Source organism: Capricornis sumatraensis, chromosome 23 (assembly GCF_032405125.1).
Source record: "Capricornis sumatraensis isolate serow.1 chromosome 23, serow.2, whole genome shotgun sequence".
Classification (NCBI taxonomy): Eukaryota; Metazoa; Chordata; class Mammalia; order Artiodactyla; family Bovidae; genus Capricornis; species Capricornis sumatraensis.
In genome coordinates, this window is record NC_091091.1 from 18,214,012 (window position 1) to 18,240,975 (window position 26,964).

At 45.0% G+C, this 26,964-nt stretch overlaps 1 protein-coding gene across 1 annotated transcript in view; it reads right to left on the reverse strand.

Annotated features, from left to right (window-relative positions):
• The window catches only part of TLL2 (tolloid like 2), a 141,089-nt gene that overhangs the window by 32,727 nt on the left and 81,398 nt on the right, over nt 1-26,964 (reverse strand). The window contains exons 4-10 of the mRNA XM_068961545.1: nt 26,449-26,604; nt 24,696-24,813; nt 18,144-18,322; nt 17,126-17,231; nt 8,521-8,645; nt 5,858-5,973; nt 637-739 (exon numbers count right to left, since the gene is read on the reverse strand). Of these exons, the coding sequence (XP_068817646.1) occupies nt 637-739; nt 5,858-5,973; nt 8,521-8,645; nt 17,126-17,231; nt 18,144-18,322; nt 24,696-24,813; nt 26,449-26,604 (903 nt within the window). The remainder of the gene's footprint in view (nt 1-636; nt 740-5,857; nt 5,974-8,520; nt 8,646-17,125; nt 17,232-18,143; nt 18,323-24,695; nt 24,814-26,448; nt 26,605-26,964) is intronic.

Genomic DNA, 26,964 nt, shown 5'->3' on the forward strand with positions numbered 1-26,964 from the left:
CCTCTGTCCCTGGGATTCTCCAGGAAAGAATACTGGAGTGGGTTGCCATTTCCTTCTCCAACGCATGCATGCATGCTAAGTCACTTCAGTCGTGTCCAGCTCTGTGCGACCCTATGGAAAGCAGCCCTGAGGGTGTCTGATTTTGCAATGCTTCATAATACATATGCTTTTGTTAAAATAGAATCTTACTGCATATCCATTTTGCAACACCTTTTGCATAGCAATGTACAACAAACATCTTTCTGTATCAATAAATAGTCCAACTTTGTTTTTAATGGCTGGATAGTTTTCCATGGAAAAGATGTATTATAATTTATTCATCTAACCCCTACTGTTGAATATTTAAATTGTTTTCAATGTTTCCTGCTTCAGTGAATGTCCCTGTAGCGAGAGCTTTGCACAGTTCCTTAATTAGTTCCCTAGGATAAATTCCAAGAAGTGGAACGGCTGGGTCAAAGAGTATTCGCAGTTTTAAAAGCTTTTAACATGTGCGGCCAAATGGAGTGTTCAGAGTTTTACAACGACACAACCCGTGAGAGCTTCCTGTGACTGGTGGATGGCCCCTTCCAAACATTTAAGAGCATCACAGAGAGCATCTGAGCACATCTCTTTTAAGGCTCTCTGAAGTCAACTCACCCAACAGGGGGGCTTTCCTCCAGTAACCATCCCGGACCTCCACGTAGTCGTACCAGCACAGGCGGCTTTTAAACAAATCCATGGATGTGAAGTTTAAGACGATCTGTAAAGAGTTACCGTAAAGTGAGTTTTGGCAGCCCAGTCTGAGGAGTTTTGAAAATACATCTTGCATAGCGGTGTTCTCACGTTACCCTTTAGCATACAGAGCTCTCAGACCACAGTAGGAGTGTCCTCTCAAAAACGCATTCACAGGAAACCTCATGACATTAAATAATAAACCTTAAACAGGATGAGGAGTAAACAGAGGAGATGGGTTCTATGGTTCTGTCTGGGGAATAACTTGAGCTTTTGAAGTCACTTAGTGGTTTACAGAAGGCAAGACGCATTAAAAACACAGGCCAGGATGCGTTGAGACTGGGGATTTGGGAGGAGGTAAGGGGTCAGTGAAGTTTAGAGATACGAAAAGATCTTAAAACATCATCAATCATTCTAAAGGGCCCGGGGTGAGCCTGAGTGCATCCGAGCTTCTCTGTGATCAATGTTTCCCTGGTCCGTGACCTCACTCTTCTGAGGTGTGGTGTGTTAATAACCTTCCTGCAATTTTGTTCATTCATTCATTCATTCCACCATTGTTCATTGACCACCTACTGTGTGCCAGTCTGTGTCGGCCAACCAAGATAGAAAGGTCAGTAAGAAAGAGTTCTTGCCTGTAAGTTCTCTGCCAAAACTCAGAGAAGGAGAGGAGGACAGATGTGCCAAATCAATTAGAACACTACGGAAGATATGCTGAAAAGACAGGGATGGACAGAAAGGCATTCTGGAGCCTCGAGGAAGGAGAACCAGATTCTGCCCCGGGGACAAGAAGGTTTCTTGGAGGAGGTGGCATTTAACCTAAGGGGAACGGGATGCATGGGTAGAGGAGGGCCAGACAGAATTGTGGTGCGAGGGCTTGACACGAGCAGACCAAGGAGACGCTTCGGGAACTGTGCTGAGCCATCAGTAGAGGTCATTGTGTGCCTGTCTGGAGCGAGGGGGCAGGAGAGGTGAGGAGGGAGGTGGGTTTTGAGGGACTGGGAAGGACGCTTCAGTTCCTTTGGACAATCTTGAGACCCCCTGGAGGCCATTCAGTCGGTGCCTTAGTCCACAAGCGATGGAAGGGGCTGGGTGGCCCTGCAGGCTCAGCACATGGGCCCTGCGCCCCTTCCAGCCCAGCCAGCCCAGACGGAGGTCAAGTTTGCCCTCCCCCCTCACCCCTGCTTGGAGCTCACCACGCATGGTGCCCAGGACTGTCTGGCTGCAGCTCTCCGGTGGGCTCCTTGTCTGTGCTTGGCGTGTCCTCACCTGTCACCTCTCAGCTCTTCTTCTCTCCAGAGTCCTGCATAAGGGCAATGCCCCAGCCCCTGCACCCCTGACGTTTTCCCACCCGGGGCGGTGGGGGGTTTGCTCACAGTCAGTTCACCTTTTTTTAGCATCTTCACTCTCCTGCTTCCAAAGACCGCTTCCTTTTCTGTTCTTATAGCCCCGGGTCTTACATCTCTACTAAACCTTTGGGCTGGAGGCTCTGCAGCGCTCCTGGCCACATGGAAAGGACTTGGGTCTTGTCCTCATTCCCTGGCCTCTCTGCTTGGAGTCTCTCCTCTCTGGTTTTTGCCGTGGCAGCCTGTGCCCTGTCCGCTGTTCTCTCTCTTCTGCTGGCCCATCAACTGTGTTGTTCAGTCACCAAGTCGTGTCTGACTCTTCGCGACCCCATGGGCTACAGCACACAGGCTTCCCTGTCCCTCACCATCTCCCAGAGTTTGCTCAGACTCATATCCATTGAATCGGTGATGCCATTAACTGGAGGGCACCTCAAAAGAAAAACACCGTCCTCCCAGCTTCCCTGTCTGTAGGGGACACCTTCACCCCAGTCACTGAGGTGCTCTACCTTGGGGTTAGTTCTCCCTGGCCTCCATTGTTTATGCCAGCGCTGATGGACTTTCTTCCTTTGAGATGTCGGAGTCCCTGCTATGAGCCAGTCTTGCTCCACCTCACCAGGCCTGCTGCACCCCCGACCATTCTGCACACCAGGTCTTCTGGATCAATCCTGCACTTACAGCTCATGTTTACCAGATCCCTCCTGTGCTCAGAAAACCTCAGTGGCTACCTATATACCTGTCTCATAAACTAAATTTGGCTTACTTTTCAGAGCCTCCAGCACCCAGCCTACCTGACCTTGTTTTCCAGGTACACCCTGATGTATCTGTACAAATGGGTCCTTCCCAGACCCAGATCGGGGGGGCCCCTCCCTCCTCCCTGAGGCCTTCCCTGATTACCCAGATAAACTTGACTTTCCCTTTTTGGAACTTTCCCCCTCTCTTAGAGTGATTCTAGAGTAGGTGAACTCTTCCCTCTCTCTTAGAGTGATTCTAGAGCAGGTGTTTTTAGAAGCAGGAAGATCTGGATTTCTTTCCAGCTCTGAAATCTTGGGAAAATACTTCCCCTTGGACTTTTAGCTTTCTCACCTGTAAAACAACATGTCCACCACTGGGTTTTTGACAGGACTGCATGAGAAACTGCATATGGCATGTATAGTGCCATGCCCGGACATAACAGACACTCGATAAAGGGCGATTTAAAAAAATCAAGCCACACTGCGTGGACATGGAGCAGTAAGGGCTCTTTGCATAGCCTATCTTGAGAGTGCCCACAGCTCCACAGTTCAGGTCTCAGGACAGGCAGCACCATCTTCGACAGAGCCCTATAATCTCCTAGGAAGTGAAGTCAGTACCGGAAAATAACCGGCCAGCTCACCTCCTGTGCTGTAGTGTGTGTGTGTGTGTGTGTGTGTGTGCACGCGCACGCGTGTGTGTGTGTGTGTGTGAGAGATGTTACTCTTCTTTCAACCTGCCTGTGGATTGAACTCACTTCAGAAGTTAAAAACAGTACTGGTGCTGAGCAAATGCCCCTCCTTCAATTAAATCAGACTCCCTAGGGGTGAAGAAAGGACTCTCAACTCTAAGTCTCTTGAAGACAGAGGTTATACCTTAGATTTCTTTCATCTCTCTCACAATGCTGGAATTCAGGAAGGAAGGGCTCGGTAATCCTTGCTAACTGGTTGCAATATAATTCTTTAGCCTTTGCTTTGAAAATTTTCAGAACGGAAATGTTATTACAACTTCCTCAGTAACATGTTCACAATGTAAATGAATGGATAATTATTCAGGCTAATTATTTAGGTATATTAGTGAGCCATGAAGACCACAGGGGAAGAGGCTGATGCACAGGAGGCGAAACTCAAATCAATCAAGTCTGCTGATTACTAACACCTCTGGAGTAGGCTGGATGAAGCCAAAGTCGAAATAACTGGGGCTGGAATTTCAGTGATATATTCTCCCTGCCCCAGTCAGCATTTATAATTAGGGCTTGGTGAATCTTCTGCTGTTCACACATATCACATAGCCTCTGCTATTCAGGGCAATTCAACAATTTAGGGATTACCACATCCCTTCCTCTTCCTCCTCCTCCTCCTTCCTGCCTCCCTCCACTGGAGCCTCCTGCAGGCACAAGGACAGCAAACCTGCTCAAGGCAGACTGCTCTGAAGTCTCTTAGGTTCAAGATGACAACCACAGTGTTACAAATGCCTAGAGCCAAAGGAAGGATGTGAGCATGTGGCTGTTGTGTGTGTGTGCATGTGAGTCTGTGTGTATGAATGCATGTTTAAACGTCTAGCCTGTCTGCTTTGTGGAATAATTTAGGATGATTAACTATCCAGGCTCTCCAAATCAAATTGCCTGGGGTCGAATCCCAGCTCTACAACAAACAAGTGGCCTTAGGCAAGTTCATTTCCTCACCTGCAAAAGGAGTGTGGTAATAGTCACAGGAAGTGAGGACTACGTGAGAGGCTCCACATGCTATGCGGAGAACAATGCCTAGCCCCTAGAAAGTGCTTACAGTGGCTCCTAGCCATCACTCAGTCTTTCCTGGAGACACCGTGTGTCCGTCCACTTCCCAGAATCCCTCTCACTAGCATCCATCTTGGCTGAGCGATGCGTGTGCCACCAGGAAAAACTCTAAATTAGAGTGATTGGCCAAAGTCCACCCGGAAACTAATCCCATAACCATAAAACCTGAGACTGCAAGGCACGCGGCAGAGCAGTTCTCCTGGGTTCCCTTACCGTACTGCTCTCCATCTGGGTGCCCTTTCCCAATAAAATCCCTTGCTTTGTCAGCACATGTGTCTCCTCGGACAATTCATTTCCGAGTGTTAGACAAGAGCCCAGTTTCGGGCCCTGGAAGGGGTCCTCCTTCCTGCAACAAGAGAACCTGAAGGACCTTTGGTTTTGTAGAGAGGTGTAGGGGAAAAAAACAAACTTGGAGGTGCAGAAGCCCCAGTTCCCAGTTCTATATCCTGTAGTGGACGGGGGCAATTTTTTAAATGTCTGAGACTCAGATTCTTTGTTCATATAATGGAGACAAGAAGATGAACCCTGCAGAAAGGTTAAGAATATACCACCCCTGCACCAGGGCAAAAGAGACCCCTGCCCTGGGCTTAACTTTAGAGGGCTGTGGAATCTTCAGAACCAAAGGAATGTGCCTACCAGGATTTTCCCAGATCCTACACCTTAAACTGCACCCAGGACAGGAATCCAGGGTGTGCAAAGATCTCTGCCTTGGATCCATCCTCCCAAAGGTGGACAACACAGATGACCCGTCCACTTCCACAAGAAGGGAAGCCCAGCAACAGCTGTTTACAAGGTAGGTGTAGAGAATGCTTGGGACTGTGGGCTGGGGTGTGCCCTGGTTGCTCCTAGATGGAACTGGGGCTGGGAAGAGGAAGAGGGACAGCCATGGTTGGGGGCTAACTCTTCTTATAGTACCACTTTGATACACAGAATCTGAGGTGTCAGGAAATTCTAAGTTGGTCCCTTGCCTTCCAGAGCATCCTGCTGGTGTCTTTATCAAGGTAGGAGGATAGCGCCTACTTTGTTTGACCAGACGTGAGCTTGATTTAGAACTCCAGTGGACATGTAGTACACAGGCCTCCATTTGTATGGGGAAGGCGGGTGGGAAAGTCCAGAAATCATGAATGTTCAGCAAGCTTGCCCTGTAACTGGCACATAGTAGGTGCTCATAACATAACATAACAGATACCATTACTACTATGAATAATAACACTAATTCCTCATGCCTCACCCAATTCAAAGAATACAATGTCATTTCCCGAGGTGGTTTCATACCTACCTTTTCTCCTGGAGTGACTGATATCCTCCAGACACAGTGGGAGTAAGAAGGGTAGCCGTTCGGGAAACCAGGTGCAGAAAAGTTCCCCATTGTGTCCTGCAGGGTCTCCCCACATGCTGCACAAGCAAAACAAGACATGTGATTCAGGCATCTGCACACGCTTCCCGCCCATGGACGGGGCTGCCAAGCAAATTCAGTTAACCAGCCAAAGCCCCAGGAACACCTTGCTGAAAAGCATGGCAGGCAGACTGACATCTGACCGATAAAAGCAAAAACTAGGCCTGGGGGCCAAAAAGTAACACCCTAAGGGTTTCCTCTGAGGCTGTCAGGATTGAGCACAGCCTAGAGCTGGCTTTGAATTCAGCTCTCCAGCTGGCGGTTGGGTGGTGGGCACATGTCCCAGCTTTGCTGGGCCTCAGTTTTCTTTATCTGTGAAATGGGTGGGACCTGCTTAGAGGGTTAATGAAACCATCTGCTTTACATGAAACAGCCCAGCACAGTGCTTAACACACCATGAGTACCCCCTACATAGCAGCCATTATAATTACTGCTAATAACATCTGTGGCAGAGAGAATATGAAAGGGCAAGCATGTGGAGCAAAAAGAAAGAGAAAACAAAATACTTTGAAATGTACATCAGCTGCTAAGTGAGATCTTGTCTCTTCTTTTTCTGCTACCCACCTGTGAAAGAGCATGGAATAGTCAAGAAAAAGAAGGAAAATGACCAGCAGCACAGGAAGCTGGCACATTCTACAGTGGGATATTCTTCCCTTGAATGTTTGAGGGTTGCCTGGAGTCTGGAACCTAGTCCTATGTATGTGAGCGGTATTTCCCCTAATCTGTTCTCAAAAGAAACAATGTCTGTAGGCATAAGCTTGGAAGCTGTGGGTTTCGTATTCCCTCACCTCTAGGGATTCAGAACTCAAAGACAAGAGTGATGATTTGCTGAGTGCCCCTCGACTCATGGGGCCACCTCCAAAGTGTGGGACACACACTTCCTTCTTTTCCTCCATTCAGTGTGGCCTCCACGTGGCAACCACCTTTGCTTTCAGTGACTGCTTGAAACTGCTTCAAGATGCAGTTTGGGGAGCTGTAGGAAGGGATGGCTGGAGAACGGCCCATCCTTGACCTCAGGAAATCCTGTACATCGGGGCTTCAATATCATGTTACTGAACAACTGCCAGGCATCGTGAGGATTACGCCCAGCAGTCAACACCCCCGAGGGTTCTGTGGAAATCATTTTAGAATAATCATCAACATTCTGCAGGGACAGACACATTACTGTATGGCTCCATGGTATTTACCAGCTGCTTCCAATCCTTCGGGGGGAAGCAAGAGGCATACATATATACATTATAACTAAATAAATACTATGGCATTTCCCAGGGAATGCTATAAGATTTCTCTTTCAATGCAGCAGGGTTATATGATACATGTGTCCTGTATTTCAGCCCTAACATACCCCCAGACGACTAATAGCTGGATGGACACATTTCCTAGAGTTTCATGATGGAGCAGTCCCACACGGTCCTCTGCACACAAGCTGGGGCAGCCAGAGGGCTTTCCTGGGCAGGTCCAGAACACAGATGGTCGGGAAGTGGGTTGTAGGAGGAAGTGAGTCTCCCAGAACGGTGGCCTGGGAGGGGAGCAGCGCCAGCACTGCCATCCTATGGGGACCAAATACGGTTGTGGCTTTATGAGTAAGTGCATCCTGCCGGCAGTGTGGTTTAAAAAAAAAGTGATAGGCCAATTTTCTAAGATTACCCCTATTTCAAATATTCTGTCCTATGATCATATGCAGGTCTGGTCTAAGAGTTTGGAAAAGATAACCAGATCTTTTGGTAGTAGAAGTTCCTTTTTCCTCTCCAAGCCACCAAATTGCCTTTTCTCCTATCACTGGTAAAAATGTGCCTGCTGTAAAGTAGTGCTTTCCACTGAAGCTCAGCAACTTAAAGGGGCTGAAGTGAGTTTCTCCTAGGGTGGCAAGCAGGTCGGGGGGAGGGGGAGGTGATGATGCTGAAGCCGATGAGATGGAAGCAAAGAGGGCAAACTCAAGGGCCGGGGCTTCTGAACTGGAAGAGAAACAGACATCTGCTGGGATCCAGTGTCCTGTCCAGCCTCCAAGGGCAGAATATTGGCCACTGTCCAGCACCTTGGATGGTTAGGAGAGCCCGAGATCACAGAAGTGACTTCATTTACGGCACTGAGATACCCTCTGCCTTCCCGTGTTTGGAAAGCCGGCTTCCACCCTTCCAAAAGCATGCTCCCCCACTCTGCCTTTCTGCAAAACCCTGGGTTATTGTTTTACCAAACCCACCTCCCCTACTCCCTTAGCAAGGAGAGCACTTTCACCCCTGTGGCACGCACACTGCGTTGGACCCCCGTTCACTGTCGTTCCACTATGACTTCTTCCTCTTCTGACCATCAGGGCTTTGCCAGAGAATTCCAAAGCTTCCCACAAGTTAAGCTGTGGCCTCTAAGAGTCCTCACTGGCTTCATTGCCTGCAACCACTCCACTGGTTGGACTTTCCACACTGTCTACCACCTCCTAACAGCGGCACACTCCCCGAGGTATCTTCCCAGCCCCAGGGATGCTTGCAAACAGTGGTTGAGAGGTCTCTGTGGTGCTCTGGAGGCCCTGGAACCCCGTGATTTACAGTTACCTGGGCATTTGTACAGCTTCCTGGCTTGAGCTATGTCTCCCTGACTGAGCCGCACACGCTGGCCGATGGTTGGCCTGACACCATTGTCATCTCGTCGGGGGAGGATGGTGTCCAAGAAAACTCCTCTACAGGAAGAAAGGAGAGAGGGAGAAAGGAGAATGAAAAGTCAAGGCTGTCAGGCCATCCATGTAGGGGTTGAGAGTCTTCCTGTCCTTGTCCACACCCCATCCACATTCCTACCCCCTGGCCTGCCCACCCCTGGTGGTGTGACTCACGGGGCTGCCTGGCCTGGCACTGGCATGTTAGCATTCCATTTCCTCAGCTGCCAGCTCCCTTTCCAATGGGAAAATGACTCTGCCAAGTTTAAAAATATGCCCTAGCCCAGTGGCCCTGAGGGCTTCCTTACTGAAGTGTCCCGAGCATCTCCACAAATTCCCTGACAGGTCCGGGCCTCAGGGTCCCCCTCACCACCGCCCCTACTGCACAGTTGCAGGGAGCACCATTCAGAGATGATCGTGTGAGTGGCGCCCTCTGGAGTTGTGCAACGGGCAGCTCCCAACGTGGACAGGTCTTGGAGAGGCTCCAGAGAGAGTCTGGGAACCAGTACAGTGAGAGGTTCTCAGGGAGGGGCTGGTCAGCAAGAGCTGGTTGATGGGTTGGTGAAAGAAGGCGTTCAGGGTTTGGGGTCTTTGCTGGCAGGAGGGATAATCAGATGGAAAATGGGCTGAATACAGAGGACAGGAGGTAACAGCAGAGTTCTGGCCTAGAGATCTCTGTCTAAGGCCTGACTGCCACCTGGTGAGCTCAGACAAGTCCCTTCCCTCTCTGAGCCTCAGTTCGCCCCTTTGGTCGGTGAGAGATTGGTTTAGATGGTCATGGCAGCCTCTTTGAGCCTGACCATCTCGCTCTGCTCCAGTGGGAATGAAATCTAAGAGGAGCAAAGCAGACAAAGGCCCACTGGGCTGCCTGGCTGACACTGGCCCTCTTCACGTCTCCCTGTCATGGGCGTGGTTAACCCCTTGCTTGACCCTCCCACTCTGCTTCCAGACCCCATCAGGGACCTCTCCTGGAGGGCAGGGCCTTCTCCAGTTACCACCCTGTTCCTTTCCATCCCTTCTTAACCAAGAATCTGGAAAGAATCGTCTGGCTGCCTACTGACCCTTTACTCCTCAATCCAGCTGCAGTCTGACTACACAAGCGATGGTCACCAGTCACCAGCCAGTGACCAAGAAGTTGGGTGAACACTTGTCAGCGCTCAGCGGCTCTCCCTGCAGCATGGTCCCCTCTGCCGGGCCCTCCCCTCTCAGACTCTCCTCCCCCTGGTTCCCCAGACACCGCTCTCTCAAGTTAGGATCTTCTTCTCCTGCCTCCTGCAAATGCTGTTTCTAGAATCCTGCACTCTCCCTCTTCTCTCCTCTCTCCTGCTCCACCTGCTATCTGGGTTTTAACCAATACCTATAGTGTCGCTCAGTTGTGTCTGACTTTTTGCAACTCCGTGGATTGTAGCCCACCAGTCTCCTCTGTCCATGGAATTTTCCAGGCAAGAATACCGGAGTGGGTTGCCATTTCCTTTTCCAGGGGATCTTCCCGACCCAGGGATCGAACCCAGGTCTCTCACAACGCAGGCAGATTCTTTACTGTCTCAGCCACCAGGGAACACCTATAGGCTGACAGCTAATTCTCTGATTCCAGTTCTAGAACCATCTGCTAAGAGACATGTCTAGTGACCCCTCCACTGCACTGTCCTATGGAGTTCTTAAATCCAATTCATTCAAAACCTAATGCACTCCATTTTTCTGCTCTTTCCATGAACCTGAGACTGAATTTGAAGGTGCCCTTGGCTTTGTCTTCTCCCTCTCACTCCCTTGTTGAAACCAGGAACCAGGGCCTGTCTGTAGCACCCTTTATCCATTTCTTGAATCTATGCCCTTCTCCTCATTCCAGACCACTGCCTTAGCTATCAGGATTCCGTTCCTGAACTCTTTTTAGTAGTCACCCCACTGTAGGCTCAGGCACTCTTCTCTCCCCACCCAATGTAGCAATGTGATCATCCTGAATATAAGGGCATGCATGTGCCCACTCCGCTTGGAGGCCTTCACCCACTTGCAACCATCACCTGAAGCTCCAGGCCTGGGCTCGCTGGCTTCAGCCTTCCTCTTCTGACTCTTCCACCTTTACCATAAACAACTTCATCCTCCTTCTTGCCCTAAACATGCCCTTAAGCAAGCTGTCCTCTGCCAAGGCTGCCCACCACCCATCTTCTTGACCACTACCAAACTCTTGTTCATATCTTCAAAACTCCATCAGATGGCTATCCCTTTTAGAGGTTCTATCCCTCCCATCCTGAGTGAGTCGTTCCCTCCTCTGGGCCTTTCTTGTCTAATTCGATATGATTCTTCTTATCAAACTGTATTATCTTTTGGGATTGATGATAATTATCTTCGGTACTAAACAGTAAGTTCCTCCAGCAGAGAGACCAGGTCCTTCATCTCTGCCCTCAGGGGAACTACAGCAGAGCAGACCTCAACAAAGGCTTCTTGAATTAAATCCCACAGCCAAGACAGGACACTGGCATCAAAAGGTTTTGCAAAATAGCTATTTAGACTCAAAAGGGAACGCAAAAAATCCTTGTTACCTAGTTATTAGCTGTTCTCTCCTTTCTCTTCTCTCTCACTTTCAAATGTTTCCTTTTCCCTAAGGTCAGCATTACCTTCGAAAATATATATTAGTCCCTGTTTCTTCCTTTTTGTTTTTGTATATACGTCTTTTTTTTTTTTTTTCTAAATCAGATTTCAAGCTCACTTTCTTTTCATTGTTAACCGGACTGTCTGCCGATGTCTGTTTCAGGACCGCTTGCCCCAACATTTCACCACCTGGCCTGTCTCTCACTATTGCCTCGTCTCTGGGTCCTTTAGAGACACTTTTGTGGAATCCCTGGTCTCCCTCACTGACCTCACCGGTTTCACCAAGAGTGAAACCACAGAGGATGACTGCATCAAAGTCTAAATCCTATGAATCTAAACATGGGTGCTTCTGCTCCAATACAAAACGTTTTTACTTGTAATTGTTGTCTTGATTCCCCTGGAGAAAGACATTTTGCTGCACAAAATGCAGGGCCCTGTATAATCTCTTGGCAACTCAGACTAACTGACGCTGTGGAAACTCACACGGTGGAGGCGACTCGGCCAGCAGCCTGCTGTGAGGGCAGTGTGTGCTCACACACGCTGTCCATTCATGGGAACTGCCTACGAGCCAGGACCCGGCTGAACCCTTTAAATGCACCATCTCATTTAATCCTCATAACACCCGAAGAAGCAGGTGCTGTTGTTATGTGGGGTCCTCTCTAAGGTGAGAATACCAACCTGCAGAGCCTCAGAGACTCACTTGAGTACAAAGCTAGTGATGGGGAGCCAACCCTGGACCCGAACGCAGGCAGGCCTGGACACACCCTCCTGACATCGTCCTCTCTCCAGCCAGTGTTTCCCACCACCCAAGAAAGAGATCTTAAGGTGCGTTAGATCCCCGATAGAGTTAGGAAGTGTGGAGACTTCAAAAACCAAAGCAGCAGGAGCAACCACGGCTCACAGTCAGATGGCTCTGCAGGCTGGGGGCCCCTTCCCACCTCCCCCCAAGCACATCCTGGGGCGGGCAGCGCTGTGGTGGGCTCCGGAAGATGTTTACCACAAGAGACGTCCCTGTGTAAACTGCTGCAGTCACATCCCCCCTTTTATATGGGACAACCCTTAGCATTGACACTCTGCTAAACTAAGAACAGCTTTGGCAGATGCCCTTAGGGAATAAAACTGTCAGCTCAGAGTTCTCCAAACAAAGACGCTCCTATACCAGAGAACTGTCTCCTCATCTCCTGGACTCTTGCCCACGAAACCTCCAAAGATATCACTCCCCACAGCCTGGGTCCAAGCAAGGGGAGGAGGCAAGAACTGCAACAAACTAGAGGGAATGAAGTTGGAAGCAGACAGCTCAGTTGTAAAGACACACACAGACTGGGTTTCCCAACAGCAAGAATAGCATTTGCCTCAGAGATGACTGAACGCTCTGTAGGCATTTTCTGCTCTTTGGCAGAATCAAAGATGATGGGCAGGCTAGATCCAGGGGACACCTGACCAAGAGTAATGACAGAGGGTTAAGAAGGGGGGGAAATTTAACAAAAAGTAGACCAGGAAAGACCCCTAGTTAAAGACTCCATTGATAAATATCCCCATTGAACAAAGTAGTTTTCTGAAAATCCATAAAGAAAATTAGCAGAGAGAACACGGAGACAAAATAGATTTGCTGGGACCATTCTCAGTTCTGAGTCAGGGTGTGAAGGTAACTACGGTGGATTGTTAAAATAACAAATTGTGCCTCCTAACAGCCATATCTCTCGGCAGTGTGAAGTTGCAAGTACTCCCATTAAGAGGTAGGATGTCTTTCATCATCACTTGAATCTGGGCTAGACTTGTGCCTTGCTCTGGTCAATAAAATGTGACAGAGATAATGGCATGCACATTTTAAAGCCTGGGTCTTGGGAGGTTTAATGGTTATTGCTGTGGCAGCAATCCCAGGCAAGACCAGCAAGGAATGAATCAGGATGATTTACACAGTGTCATAAAAAAAAAAAAAAGCTATTATAAACTGCCAAGTTTTGGGGTAGATGGTGCTGTGACAGGGTTTCCCAGGTGGCACTAGGGGTAAAGAACCTGTCTGCCAATGCAGAAGAAGGAAAGAGACGGGTTCAGTCCCTGGGTCGGGAAGAGTCCCTGGAGGAGGGCATGGCAACTCACTCCAATATTCTTGCCTGAAGAATCCCATGGACAGAGGAGCCTGGCAGGCTATGGTGCATAGGTTCGCAAGAAGTTGGACACAACTGAAGGGACTTAGCATACACGCAAAGTACGGTGACAATAGGTAGCATCATGGTAGCAGGAGGGGGTGGGCTTCCCTGGTGGGTTAGAAATAAGAAAAAAAAGAATTGTTTTTTTCTGAAAAGACAAGAAAAGAAATGTTGGTGTCAGAAGAGAAGATTTGTCTGCATTCTTGCCATGGGCTCTAGTTACAGAACTTTGCATAGTAACTGGTACATTGCAGGCATGGAGAAGGCAATTAAGCTTCTACAACCCATTAGTAGTAATCTATCTGAAATTTCCTACATAATAGAAACGTGTAGATTCTGCTTAATGAAGTGACCGCGGTATCTGCATATGGGAAGAATTGTAGTGAGATGATGGACTTTATTCCCTCACCTAGTCCCCAGCACTACCGATTTCCTGTCTCCTTGGACTCATTCATTAATTTGTTCATTTGACAAATATTTACTGAACTCTGTGCCAGGCACTGTCTTGAGTGCTGGGGAGTAGAAGAGAACGAGGTGGTCTCTATCCATAAAGACCTCAGTTCAGTGAGGGAGAGAGGAATACAACAGATAAATATTTTTTTGATGTGGATTATTTTGAAAGTCTTTATTGAATTTGTTTTGATGCTATTTCTGTTTTATGCTTTGGTTTTCTAGCCATGAGGCATGTGGGATCCTAGTTTCCCAACCGAGGATCAAATCTGCACCCTCTGAACTGGAAGGTGAAGTCTTAACCAGTGGACCACCAGGGAAGTCCCAACAGATAAATAATAATAAACAAATTTATATGAATAATTAATAGGTAAGTCATAAGGCAATATGAAGAGTTTGGGCATCTATAAAAACAAGATCCAAGGTACAAGGACATGGAACAATGAATTGGTTCCAAATTGGGAAAGGAGAAAATCAAGGCTGTATATTGTCACCCTGCTTGTTTAACTTATATGCAGAGTACATCATGTGAAATGCTGGGCTGGATGAAGCACAAGCTGGAGTCAAGATTGCCAGGAGAAATACCAGTAACCTCAGACATGCAGATGACACCACCTTTATGGCAGAAAGTGAAGAGGAACTAAAGAACCTCTTGATGAAGGTGAAAGAGGAGAGTGAAAAAGCTGGCTTAAAACTCAACATTCAAAAACTGAAGATCATGGCATCCAGTCCAATCATTTCATGGCAAATAGATGGGGAAACAATGGAAACAGTGAGATACTTTATTTTGGGGGGGGCTCCAAAATCACTGCAGATGGTGACTGCAGCCATGAAATTAAAAGATGCTTGCTCCTTGGAAGAAAAGTTATGCCCAACCTAGACAGTGTATTAAAAGGTAGAGACATTACTTTGCCAACAAAGGTGCATCTATTCAAAGTAATCATTTTTCCAGTAGTCATGTATGGATGTGAAAGTTGAACCATAAAGAAAGCTGAATGCCGAAGAACTGATGCTTTTGAACTGTGGTGTTGGAGAAGACTCTTGCGAGTCCCTTGGACTGCAAGAAGAACAAACCAGTCAATCCTAAAGGAAATCAACCCTGAATATTCATTGGAAGGACTGATGCTGAAGCTTCAATACTTGATGCCAAGAGCTGACTCATTGGGAAAGACCCTGATGCTGGGGAAGATTGAAGGCAGGAGGAGAAAGGCATGACAGGGGACAAGATGGTTGGATGGCATCACTGACTCAATGGACATGAGTTTGAGCAAGCTCCAGGAGATGGTGAAGGACAGGGAAGCCTAGCGTGCTTCAGTCCATGGGGCTGCAAAGAGTAGGACACGACTGAGCAACTCAACAAGGTACAAGCTTCTCACTTGGACCAACTTGACCTTGATTCCCGGAAAAAATCAATACTTTGGCTCCACTTAGCCACCCCCAGAGCTAACGCGGTGCAAGTTGGCTATTCCCTGCACCACTTCCCAACCCTGTGAGTCAGTCCCACACCCACATCCAAGCATCCCACCTCCAACATCTGCAGAGGGGGCACTCATCCTGCCTCTCAGACCCCCGGGTTAGGTCCTTCAAAGTCTCCATTTCCCAGTGTGGAAGAGGAAGCCTCAGATTCCCATATGGCAATGTGTGAGATCATATCTGTCAATCCTTCACAGTCAGGTTAATAAATTATAACATGAAATGTTGGAGCTGGAAGGGATCCGAAAACATCTGTTCCAACTCTCTCATGAGGGAACTGAGGCCCAGGAAGGTGGAGATCCGATCCCACACAAAGCTGCCCCTAATTACTATCTATACCTCCTTCATCAGCAAGGTGCATGGGTGAACGAGGGCTAGAATTCAGCCTTCGACTCTCAGGTCAGTGGTCTCTTCATTACATCATATTCCCTTTTGTATCTTTTTATAAAGAGCCAGAAGAAGAGTAAAGAGAACTGGGTAGGTCACTCCCACCCCAGGTGTTCCAAGATGCTGACTTTGGGCCAAACTCCACCCCTTAAAGTACTGGAGAGCTCCTGCCTGGGTGCAGGATGGCGATCAAAACTAACTCAGTTGTGTGGCCAGAGGACCAGTGCCCCCTTGGAACTTGGGATGCTGAGATGTACAGGATGTCGCCCATGGTAGTATGACCTTATTGACAGGATGCTTTCAGAAGCTGTACCCAAGAGCCAAGCAGCCTGGGTAAACAGTGTCCTTTCCACTCCCAAGAGCTGTCTGTCTCTTGAACTAATGGTTTCCTTTGATCTTGATGGACATAGAGATTCATGAAACAGACTGTTTCCCTCTTTGCTATGACCTGCTAGGAGGCATGGGGGAGGATTTGCTGCCAACCCTAACAAAGGGTACATGACTTTGTGGCATATATTCTGAATGCCAAATAGATTCCAAGCTTCAACTTAGCTATCTACCCTTATTTTTTCCCTCTTCACATCTCCAAGTCTCCTCACCTAATTTTTTTTTCTTGTATATATTGGGAATCACCCTAAATCTTATTTAATGATTAAATAAATAAAAAGCTGATTTTAGGCTGAAACTAGGGGGGGGAAAATGCCAAGAGAGAAAAATAACTCGAGTGGAAAGATCTACAAAACTGGGACAAGCAGTGAAACACTTCTCTATACAAAATACTTACATGATAAGGGTAGGGTAATACAGTAATGCAGAAGCAAGGGTAATATGCAAAATACCTAACACTGGGTCCAGCACAGCATGAGCTCATCAAAACCGATCCTGCTGAGGCCAGCCACAAAGAACCGGCCTGCCCAGGCTTGAGGATACCAGCTACCATCACGTGTGGCCAGCAGGCAGGAGACCCAGATTTTTGTTCTCATTCCAACCTCCGCTACCTGTGAGCCCTCCAACTGGCTGGAGCCCCACTTTCTTCTAAAATGAGCCCCTGATTTACCACCCTCCCAACTCTGACACGGTCTAGCTTCCAATAAACCACACCTCTTCTAGGAGACCTGGTTGGATGTACTTTAGAAGAGGGCCCCACCCGCTGGAAATTTTACGCAGAGCCTCTAAGTTATGATTCCAGCCAACCCCTCAATAATTTCCCTTTTCCAGTTTGCTGCTTGTGACATGAGGGCATGATGAAACACCAGCTTCACAATGGGATTCAATCTTATTAGCAGGAACCTGATTAGATTATATTTCACTGCAGCCCAGAGGCCACCGTATTTCAAGGACAGACATGCCAACTGTGCCAGGAACATGCGGAGACCTGCTCTCCGCAGACCTCCTGGAATCCGACCCCCGCCTGCGGCAGGCACAGTACAACACGGATGAGGCGTAACCATAGATTCCGACCTTGAGAAGGTGTTCCGGGCGTAGTGCATGATGCTGTCAAAGTCGTACATTTCTCCCAGAGAGCTCACTTCCCCAGCTTCCATTTTTAAGAAATTATACTCCTGACCTGTGACACAACACTCTGTTAACGTCTTTGAAAACCAAGGTAGGCACCTGAAAGGAGGCAGAGGAGGGGAGAAGGAGGGCCCATAGCAACTTCCGGGAGCTCTGTTAGTCAGTCAAATGACAGGCTTGGTGGTGGTTCTTCTTGTTGTTTTTGACAGATTAGAAATTTGAAACTTAGAACAGCTCTATGTGGTCCCAACCCCACCACCCAACACCCCTCCCAAAATGCCTCTCAAAACACTTAAAGTAAGTTAATAGATTAGTTATGAAAAAAAAAATTGCCTTTAAATCTCTAGTCTTGTTATTGAAGGAACAAAGAAAAGAAATCCAATATTTAAGTTCAATCTCAAATTCACTATTCACACTCTTGAAAGCATTTTTAAGGCAAATATATTATTCAATCAGTGACTTTCATGTTCAATATGAATTTCTGTATAAAACTTTAATACGGGGAGGTATTTTTAAGAAATCTAGACACTTTATCTGCCTTGGGATAGGCAGAAATACTGCTTTTCATGTACTTGTGTCCTAATTAGATTTCAGTTTCAAAAATATGTGTTGCCTACATCAGCAAAAATGAGTCTTCGAAAAGCAACTGGGAGAATTCTTTTTTTGGATGAGTAGCTTTGATGCTGCAACAGTGTTCTGGTCGATTCTGTTCCTGTTAAATGGAGTTAGATTTCACTGTCCTTTACAACATGGAATCATTTTGCTTCTGCTCTAACCTGAAAGCTCTAGCAGATGACCTCCCCAGAAAGACAAAACATGGAAGGATAAAGTGCTGGTGACAAAGGCCTCCATACTTACCAATGAGTGTCGGTCTGCCCCCAGCTACCTGTCTCTCTCCTCCCTCCTGACCCCATGGTGCTACCTGCCTGACCGCTCGCTTCTAGGCTCCATACAGACTCCTTACCTGGCTGGATGTTTTCTCTGATGATGGTTACATGCTGGTCTCTGTCTGGCCGGGTGTGTTCATGCCAGAACCCAACCACATGGCCCAGCTCGTGGGCCACAATGCCAAACTTGTCACAGTTTTTTCCAATGGATATGGCCTGTGGGCCTCCACCTCGGCGCCCAACATAGGAACAACAGCTGGACAATTGCAGAAATACCCAGGTCAGCAGATCAGGGAATGAAGCTTGAAAACAATCTCATTGTCCAACTTCCCTCCCAAGGCAGGAATTCCCTCCAAAAATGGCTCTTGACCTTTTTGGTGGCCTGGAGAAACCTTAGAAAGATACAGCCTCTCCTCCAGGAAAAAAGTAAATACCTTCCCCCACCCTTCTACCCCTGAGTCTCTGATGACAAGGAAGAGACAAAGGAAGGAGCCCCTGACTTTCTGTAAAGCATGAGTCTTTTTGCTATTATCAGAGGAGCCTTAGAGATGACTTCCCTTCTGGGCACAATTATTTTTTAAAATATATATTCATTGTTCCTAATATAGAAAGCTGTAAAAAGTAAATTAAAATGGCCCATAATCCCACCACGCAGATAACTTCTATAAAATGTTTTAAAAATACATGCCCATGTCACAAAAGATTTAAGTACAGTATTAAGGTTCCAAAGATAACTATTGCTGACAGCTTCTTGAATTCCAGTCCAAAAAATGTAATACATCTGTATATACACATATAATATTTTTAATTACAAAATACATCATGTACATTGTCCTTCATCTTGCCTTTTTCCCTCCTTAATACATAGATATTTTCATAACAGTAAGTGTTAACCTAATTTTTTTCAAAGCAACATAGTATTAAAATTTATTTAATCAGTCTCTTATCAACACACATTTAGACTGACTTCAGTTTTTTCTATTTAACCGAAGCCTCAGGGAAGAGAGAGGAAAAACAAACAACAAAATACAAAACAAAGAAACCATTGAGGTCTTACTTGCTTTTGGTAGGGTAAATTCCAAGCAATGGAATCAATGGATAAAAGGGTATGGGCATTTGATATTTCGATACATACTATCACATTTCAATCCCCAAATGTTGGGTCTTTTTATATGTCCTTTAATAGTATGTTAAATAGCCCTATTTCCCCACAACTGGGCCAGCCCTGGTTTTGCCAAACTACTTTTGCCAATTTGATAGATGAAAAGTGGTATTTCACCAAAGTTGGATAGTTTTCCATGTTTTATGTGATATTTATATTTTTTCTTGTGAACTGTGAGATCACATCTTTCCCCAGTTGGGGAAGGGGGAGGGTTGTCCATCTTTTTATTACTGATTTGTAAGAACCTTTTGAAAATTAGGGGATTAAATCTTTGACTATTAAATGCATTGCAAATGTTTTTCTCCCTTTATTTCTTTTTGTTTTAGCTGTATAAAGGTTTAAAATTTTCATGCAATATCTTTCTTTTCTTATGTGCTATTTAGAAAGGCCATCTACACTGCAAGATTATAATTAATATGCAATTTTGCTTCCTTCTAGTACGTTTCACATTTTTCTTTTTTTTTCTTTTAAAAATCCTTACATCTTTGGACTTCCCTGGTGGCTCAGTAGTGAAGAATCAGGAGACATGGATTCAATCCCTGGTCTGGGAAGATCCCACATGCCGTGGAGCAACTAAGCCCGTGCACCACAACTATTGAGCTTGCGCTTTAGAGACTGCGAGCTGTAACTACCGAGCCTACATGCGCTAGAGCCGGTGCAGTGAGAAGCCGGTGCACCGCAACTATAGAGTGACCCCTGCTTGCTGCAACTCAAGAAAAGGCCGCACAGCAATGAAGACCCAGCACAGCCAAGAATAAATACGTAAATAAAAATTTTTAAATGCCTACATCTTTGATCTGGCCAAAATCATTTTTGGTATATGAAGTGTGGTAGTATCCCAGCTTTATTTTCTTAAAAATGAGCTACTGAATTATTCCAATATTCACATATCCCTGACTAATCCATCTATCTTTCATTTAAAATGCTACCTAAATTAGTATATAAACATATTCATTTTAAGCTCTTTCGTTCCATATATCTATTTTTTTCTTGAGTTCCAAATGGTTTTAATTATTATCTTCATTTGCATTTTAAAAATAATCTTATTTATTTTTGGCTCTGCTGGGTCTATGTTGCTGCGCAGGCTTCTTTCTAGCTGTGGTATGTGGGCTTCTCACTGTGGTCGCTTCTCTTGTTGTGGTTCCCAGGCTCTAGGGCACAGGCTCAATAGTTGTACACTGGCTTAGTCGCTCTGTGGCATGTGCGATCTTGTCAGGGATCGAACCCATGTCTCCTGCATTGGCAGACAGATGCTTTACCGCTGAGCCAGCAGGAAAGCCCTTCATTTGCATTTTGATATCACGTATGTTGGGATAGAACATCAGACCTCTCCTCCCCTACCTCTGTCCCTGTCCCTGCTGTTTGTTCTCTCTGTTATTTCTACACGAAAAACTCTAATATCGTTTGTTCACGCTCTTAAAATATATGTACATACACACCCACAAATACATATATGAAGATGCTGTTTAAATCAGAATGGCATGAATTTATAGGTTATTTTAGGAAGTCCTGACATCTTTACTATGTAGGGCATTTCCATATGAGGAAACAGGATGTATTTCCATTTTTACTTCTTTTTTAAAAGTTTCCTTAGAATTTTGTTGTTTTCTTCCTATATGGCTGGCATATTTTTGCATTTTTGTTATGATTTATTCTTAGGTATATTATCTACTCTGTTTCTACTAAAGCTGTGATTTCCCCCATTATGAAAGTATTACTTTATCAAATTATTTAATTAAGGCAGAAGTTATTTACTGTTGATTAATTTTGTAGTCAGTTACCTTAATAGAGTCTCCTTTTGTTTCTGATAGTTTTCCAATTGATTTTCTGGGTTTTTTCACCACATGTCACATTAACTTCAAACAATATTTGTTCTTGCCAATATTCACTGTGTTTATCTTGGGTAGCTAAATATTAGCTAGTATTTCCAGAAAAAAAAAAGAAATAACTATGGTGATCATAAACATCTTTTGTTCCTGATTCTAATAGAAATGTTTCTAGAATTATTATTGATAAACATGATGTGGGCTTTTGGGACATAGATATATATTTGATTTGTGTGTGTTATGTTAATGTGTATATGTGTGTGTTAAGTCAAGGATCTATCATGAAGGTATGTTGAAATGTGCAGATGCCTTTTTAGCATCTATTGAGACATGAATATGGCTTCTCTCCTTTGAGCTATCAATATGTTGAATGATGCAAATAGATTTCTTAATGTTGAACTAGCCCTGTATTTCGTAGATAAACCTTTTTGGCAGGCTACTCTTCTATTCTTTTACTGCTGTGTTCTATGTGCCAACATTTTACTTAGGATTTTGCATGGCTATTCATAAGTTAGATGAGTTTATAATTTTCTCTTTTTTAGTGCCATCTTTTTCATTTTGAGGTAGCAACACCATGACAGTTTATTAAAAGTAAATTGGAAGAACGTGTTCTTCTATGCTCTAAAATACTTAAATAGTACCAGGATAATCTGTTTCTTGAAGTTTTGAAAGAATTCATCTGTGCAACTCTAAGTTGGTGGTATGGAGGAGAAAGTTTTTCTGACAGTTTTCCAATTTCTTTCAAAGTTACTGGTCTGTGCCAGTCAGTCCTTTATATCTACCTTGAAGTCAATCACATCATCCAGGTTTCAACATTTCTTTCCCTAGAGTTTATAAAGTTCTTTTTTATGATTCTGCTGAATCTGTGGTTATTTCTCACTTTTGTATGTCTGATTTTGTATGTTTCTGCACTGTCACTTTTTTGTCTTAGACTAACAATATGTGAACCGTGAACTTCCAGAGGTTCGAACTGGTTTTAGAAAAGGCAGAGGAACCAGAGATCAAACTGCCAACATCCGCTGGATCATGGAAAAAGCAAGAGAGTTCAGAAAAACATCTATTTCTGCTTCATTGACTACGCCAAAGCCTTTGACTGTGTGGATCACAATAAACTGTGGAAAATCCTGAAACAGATGGGAATACCAGATCTCCTGACCTGCCTCTTGAGAAATCTGTATGCAGGTCAGGAAGCAACAGTTAGAACTGGACATGGAACAACAGACTGGTTCCAAATAGGAAAAGGAGTACGTCAAGGCTGTATATTGTCACCCTGCTTATTTAACTTCTATGCAGAGTACATCATGAGAAACGCTGGGCTGGAAGAAGCACAAGCTGGAATCAAGATTGCCGGGAGAAATATCAATCACCTCAGATATGCAGATGACACCACCCTTATGGCAGAAAGTGAAGAGGAGCTAAAAAGCCTCTTGATGAAAGTGAAAGAGGAGAGTGAAAAAGTTGGCTTAAAGCTCAGCATTCAGAAAATGAAGATCATGGCATCTGGTCCCATCACTTCATGGGAAATAGATGGGGAAACAGTGGAAATAGTGTCAGACTTTATTTTTGGGGGCTCCAAAATCACTGCAGATGGTGACTGCAGCCATGAAATTAAAAGACGCTTACTCCTTGGAAGAAAAGTTATGACCAACCTAGACAGCATATTCAAAAGCAGAGACGTTACTTTGCCGACTAAGGTCCATCTAGTCAAGGCTATGGTTTTTCCAGTGGTCATGTATGGATGTGAGAGTTGGACTGTGAAGAAAGCTGAGCACTGAAGAATTGATGCTTTTGAGCTGTGGTGTTGGAGAAGACTCTTGGGAGTCCCTTGGACTGCAAGGAGATCCAACCAGTCCATTCTGAAGGAGATCAGCCCTGGGGTGTTCTTTGGAAGGAATGATGCTAAAGCTGAAACTCCAGTACTTTGGCCACCTCATGCGAAGAGTTGACTCATTGGAAAAGACTCTGATGCTGGGAGGGATTGGGGGCAGGAGGAGAAGGGGACGACAGAGGATGAGATGGTGATGGACAGGGAGGCCTGGCGTGCTGCGATTCATGGGGTTGCAAAGAGTCAGACACGACTGAGTGACTGAACTGGACTGAACTGAACAAGTAATTAGTTTATCTACAGTTTTTTGTTTGTTTATTCAAAGAAGTCACTCTCCAATTTATCATTTCTATAATGTGTTACCTTGTCCATTTTCTTGCTCTCATGAGGTTTATTTTGTTGCGGTGGAGGGTTTTTATGTATTCATTTGTTTTGCTAACTTCTTCAAATTGAGTATTTCACTGTCATTCTTAATTCTCAGATTTGTGGATATCTGAGCGTATAGCTTTACCCAGATCTCTTCAGTTTTGAACTGTGAGGCTTTTGCTATCTAGATGTCTTGTGATTTTAATCTTGATTTCTTTAAAATCTAAGAGTTGTAAAAAAAGCGGGGGGGGAGGGGAGGTCTTAACTTAACAGGTAATGCAGGAGTATTTATTCTATTTTTGTTGTTATTATGTCCGGTTTCATTGCTTTACAATCAGAGAAATTTTAATTTTATTTTGAACTTCTAGAATACATTGAGGTGTTTTTAATAGTTAATAGATGAACCATGTTTATAAATGTTTAAGAGGCATTTTAAACATGTGTTACAGGTTATGGAATCTGGTAGACCCGCAGGCTCAACTCTATTAATTACATTTTTCCAGTCCGCTACAAATCTCTACTTATTTTTTGGTTAACTTGACATTGATCTACTTGGGTTGACAGCAATGAAATAAAGTCTTCTGCCGTTGGTGTTTCTGTTGATTTCCCCTTGAAACCCTCGGGGCCTGTTTTATGACTCTTAATGCTATGCTATTTTGTGCATAAAGATTTATGACTGTTATATTCTCACTGTAGCTTGTACTCTTTTTCTTTATGAAGTGTCTCACTTTTTTTTTTTAGCACTTTCTGACTTTGAAAATGAATTGAAGAAACAACGAAAAAGTGTTGTCTACAACTAGAATTGTGATCTCAGCTTTCTTTTTGTTAGTATTTGCCTGTGTGCCTTCTTACCTTTTACTTTTAAACATTTCTGGATCATTTTCTTCAGTAGTCCTCTCACATATATAGCATGTAGTTGGATTTAAGATTTTGAACTAATATGAGAACGTTTTCCTTTCAGGAAAATACACCACCCTTATATTTATTGGCATAACAGATAAGTTTAGTTATAATCCAATCATCTTATTATTTATCATGTTTTCTGGAGGAAGTCTGTAAGCCCATGGAGCTCACAAAATTACATGCAGAATTTTGCATAAATGTACATCCGTCCAGAGGGAGCCCATAGCTCCATCAGATTCCCAGTGGAATCACCGGCCTCAAGTCGGTTCAGAATCACTTCTCCATATGAAACATTCCCAATTCCTTCAGCTTGCTCCCATGACAGGAAATACAGACACCTTGCCATTCTGGAGTCTTCCTCTTGACCTACCTACTTTGTCCCTGGACTGTGAGTTTGTTGAGGGCAAGAAGAGTTTCTGACAAATTCTGGACTCCTATAATTACAGCATATTATAACACATATTGTTTTAGAGAAAAAATTCAAGGCTCCTGGGCCATCTGACTTGTCTGCCTCAATCTCCACTGAGGTGAACTCACTTGCACTTACCCACACGTTCTGTAACTGAACACGATGAAGCTTTCTTCATCTGTCCTCTCGATGAAGGTCACGCAGGTGTGCTTCTCCCAGTGTCTCATGGCCTGCTTAAAAATGGCCCTCTGGCTTCCTGAAACGACAGGACAGGTGCTCATCAATTCACTCGTGGGTCCATAGCTTCCTTAGATGTTCTAGAGCATGCTGGTTCATTAACAAAGTTTGTTCCAATGATCAAAAAAAAGCTTGTTTCAGTGGCCCAGAATTAAAATGAACTAGGACTAAGGATTTCCCTGGCTAAGAATACAATATAACTCTCCCAAATAACCAAAAACTTAGAGAGTAGGAGTTTGTGAATTGGAAGAGAGGGTAAAAATAGATTTTCAAATGTCCCCAGCCTCCCAACTTTTCCTTTGCATTGAAAGTACTTTCCTAAACTTTAAAAAAATGTTACTTAGGTCATTCAGTTTGAAAAGTTTTGGCCTTTCAAGTAAATAACCAGCACTGCATTTCACCCTTTCGTTTTACTTTCTACCTATAGGAGAGTATATTCCCATATGCTCTAAAAATTCTATTTGTAGGTACACTCATGATGTTTTTGCATCAGGGTTCAGTGTTTGCTGGGGGATCCTTGAGTCTAAGAACAGATGAATTTCATACTTCCTCTGAACTTTTCTTCATATTTCCTTGATTAGACATTGAAAATAAAGCAACAAGTAAATTGGGAGCAAGAATAAAGTAATTGCAAACTCTAGGCTGATAGTTTCATCCAGTCAATAAGTATTCTTTTCAAAATCTATCAGTCTGCAATAAATAAGACAACTGTATTTTGATTTTGGTAGAAAGAATGAGAAGGATCTAGAAAAAAAGAGTTCTTTGGGAAGTACACAGGAAGGTTGCGGATGGGATCTGAATTCTGGAATGACTTTGTTGCAGAAAACCAACAAACCACTAGAAGGTTCCCATGATGATCTAGAAGACGTGGGTGTAGTGTCATTTCATTGGCCCCCAAAACATATATACAGAATAAAGAGTAACTTAGCTGTCCATTTTGGGGGAGCCATTTGACACTTTAAGTTAAAATTGTTTATACAACAATGATTCACCAAAACAGCAATCCTACTAATTATAGAATAAAAAATCTCTTTGTAAAGAAAGTTTTCTCTATAAAATTAGTTAATTTCTGATGAAAGTTATATAAAGCTTTGGCAAGATAAGCACACTGGATCTGAAAGAACATGGTTAAGATGCCAAGAAACAGGGCCTTCCCTGGCAGTCCAATGGTTAAGACTCTGGGCGGTCACAGCACTGGATATGGGTTTGATCCCTGGTCAGGGAACTAAGACCCCACGAGCCGCGTGGCAAGGCCAAAAAAAAAAAAAGAAAACAAAAACAAAAAAGATACCAAGGAACAAAAGTTAGTAGCTGATTACAACTCCTACATTTTAGTTCTTTAAGAAAACACATCTCTTTCTCTCTCCTATTAGAACTGGGGACTCCTTGAGGGGCAGAGTGGCATCTTACTGGAGGCTCTGGGATAATGCCTTAGGGACCAGGTGACCACCTCTGAGGACATAGCCCCAAATGAGACTGCAGTTTCCCCAGGCTGACTGCATGAGACCCAGTGGTCATGAGGAAGCTTGAAGCACGGCGACTGCTATGACCCCAGCATCTGTTCCATCCCAACTGAGTCCTTGCAGGGAGGACTTTGCCCACCAGGGAAGACAAAGCCCCCATCCCCAAGCAAGCCTCATCTGGAGCTACTGACCAGTGAAGTTCCCGCCAATGACGTACGGGATGACCCCTCCCGGCCATATCCTCTCTGTCCTTGAGGTTGTGGCTCTTCGGACCCGGGGAGAGAAGGTCTCAGCTCCAGCATGCAAGATCCCGGGGCTCTGTGGAAGCAGGGCGTTCTCCTTTCCATCTGCAAGAGAGTTGGGCTGCCATTTACTTTGCTTTTAATTCCTCCTGGGCATATAGTAAAGATTATATCACCCATGAATCCACAAAAGGAGAAATTCAGAACATGTATTCTCAAGGGGATATTGGATCTGTTCAGGGTTTTAAACCTGAGTGGAGCAAGAGAAAGCGCAGGGCTTCCCCGGGGCTCAGTGGTAAAGAATTCACCTGCCGGTGCCGGAGACCCTGACTGGTTCGATCCCTGATCCAGGAAGATGCCACGTGCCTTGGAGCAAGGAAACCCATGGCCTGTCGAACCTGTGCTCTAGAGCCGGGGAGCTGCAAACTCCTGAAGCCCACGTGCCCAAGAGCGCATGCTCCACGA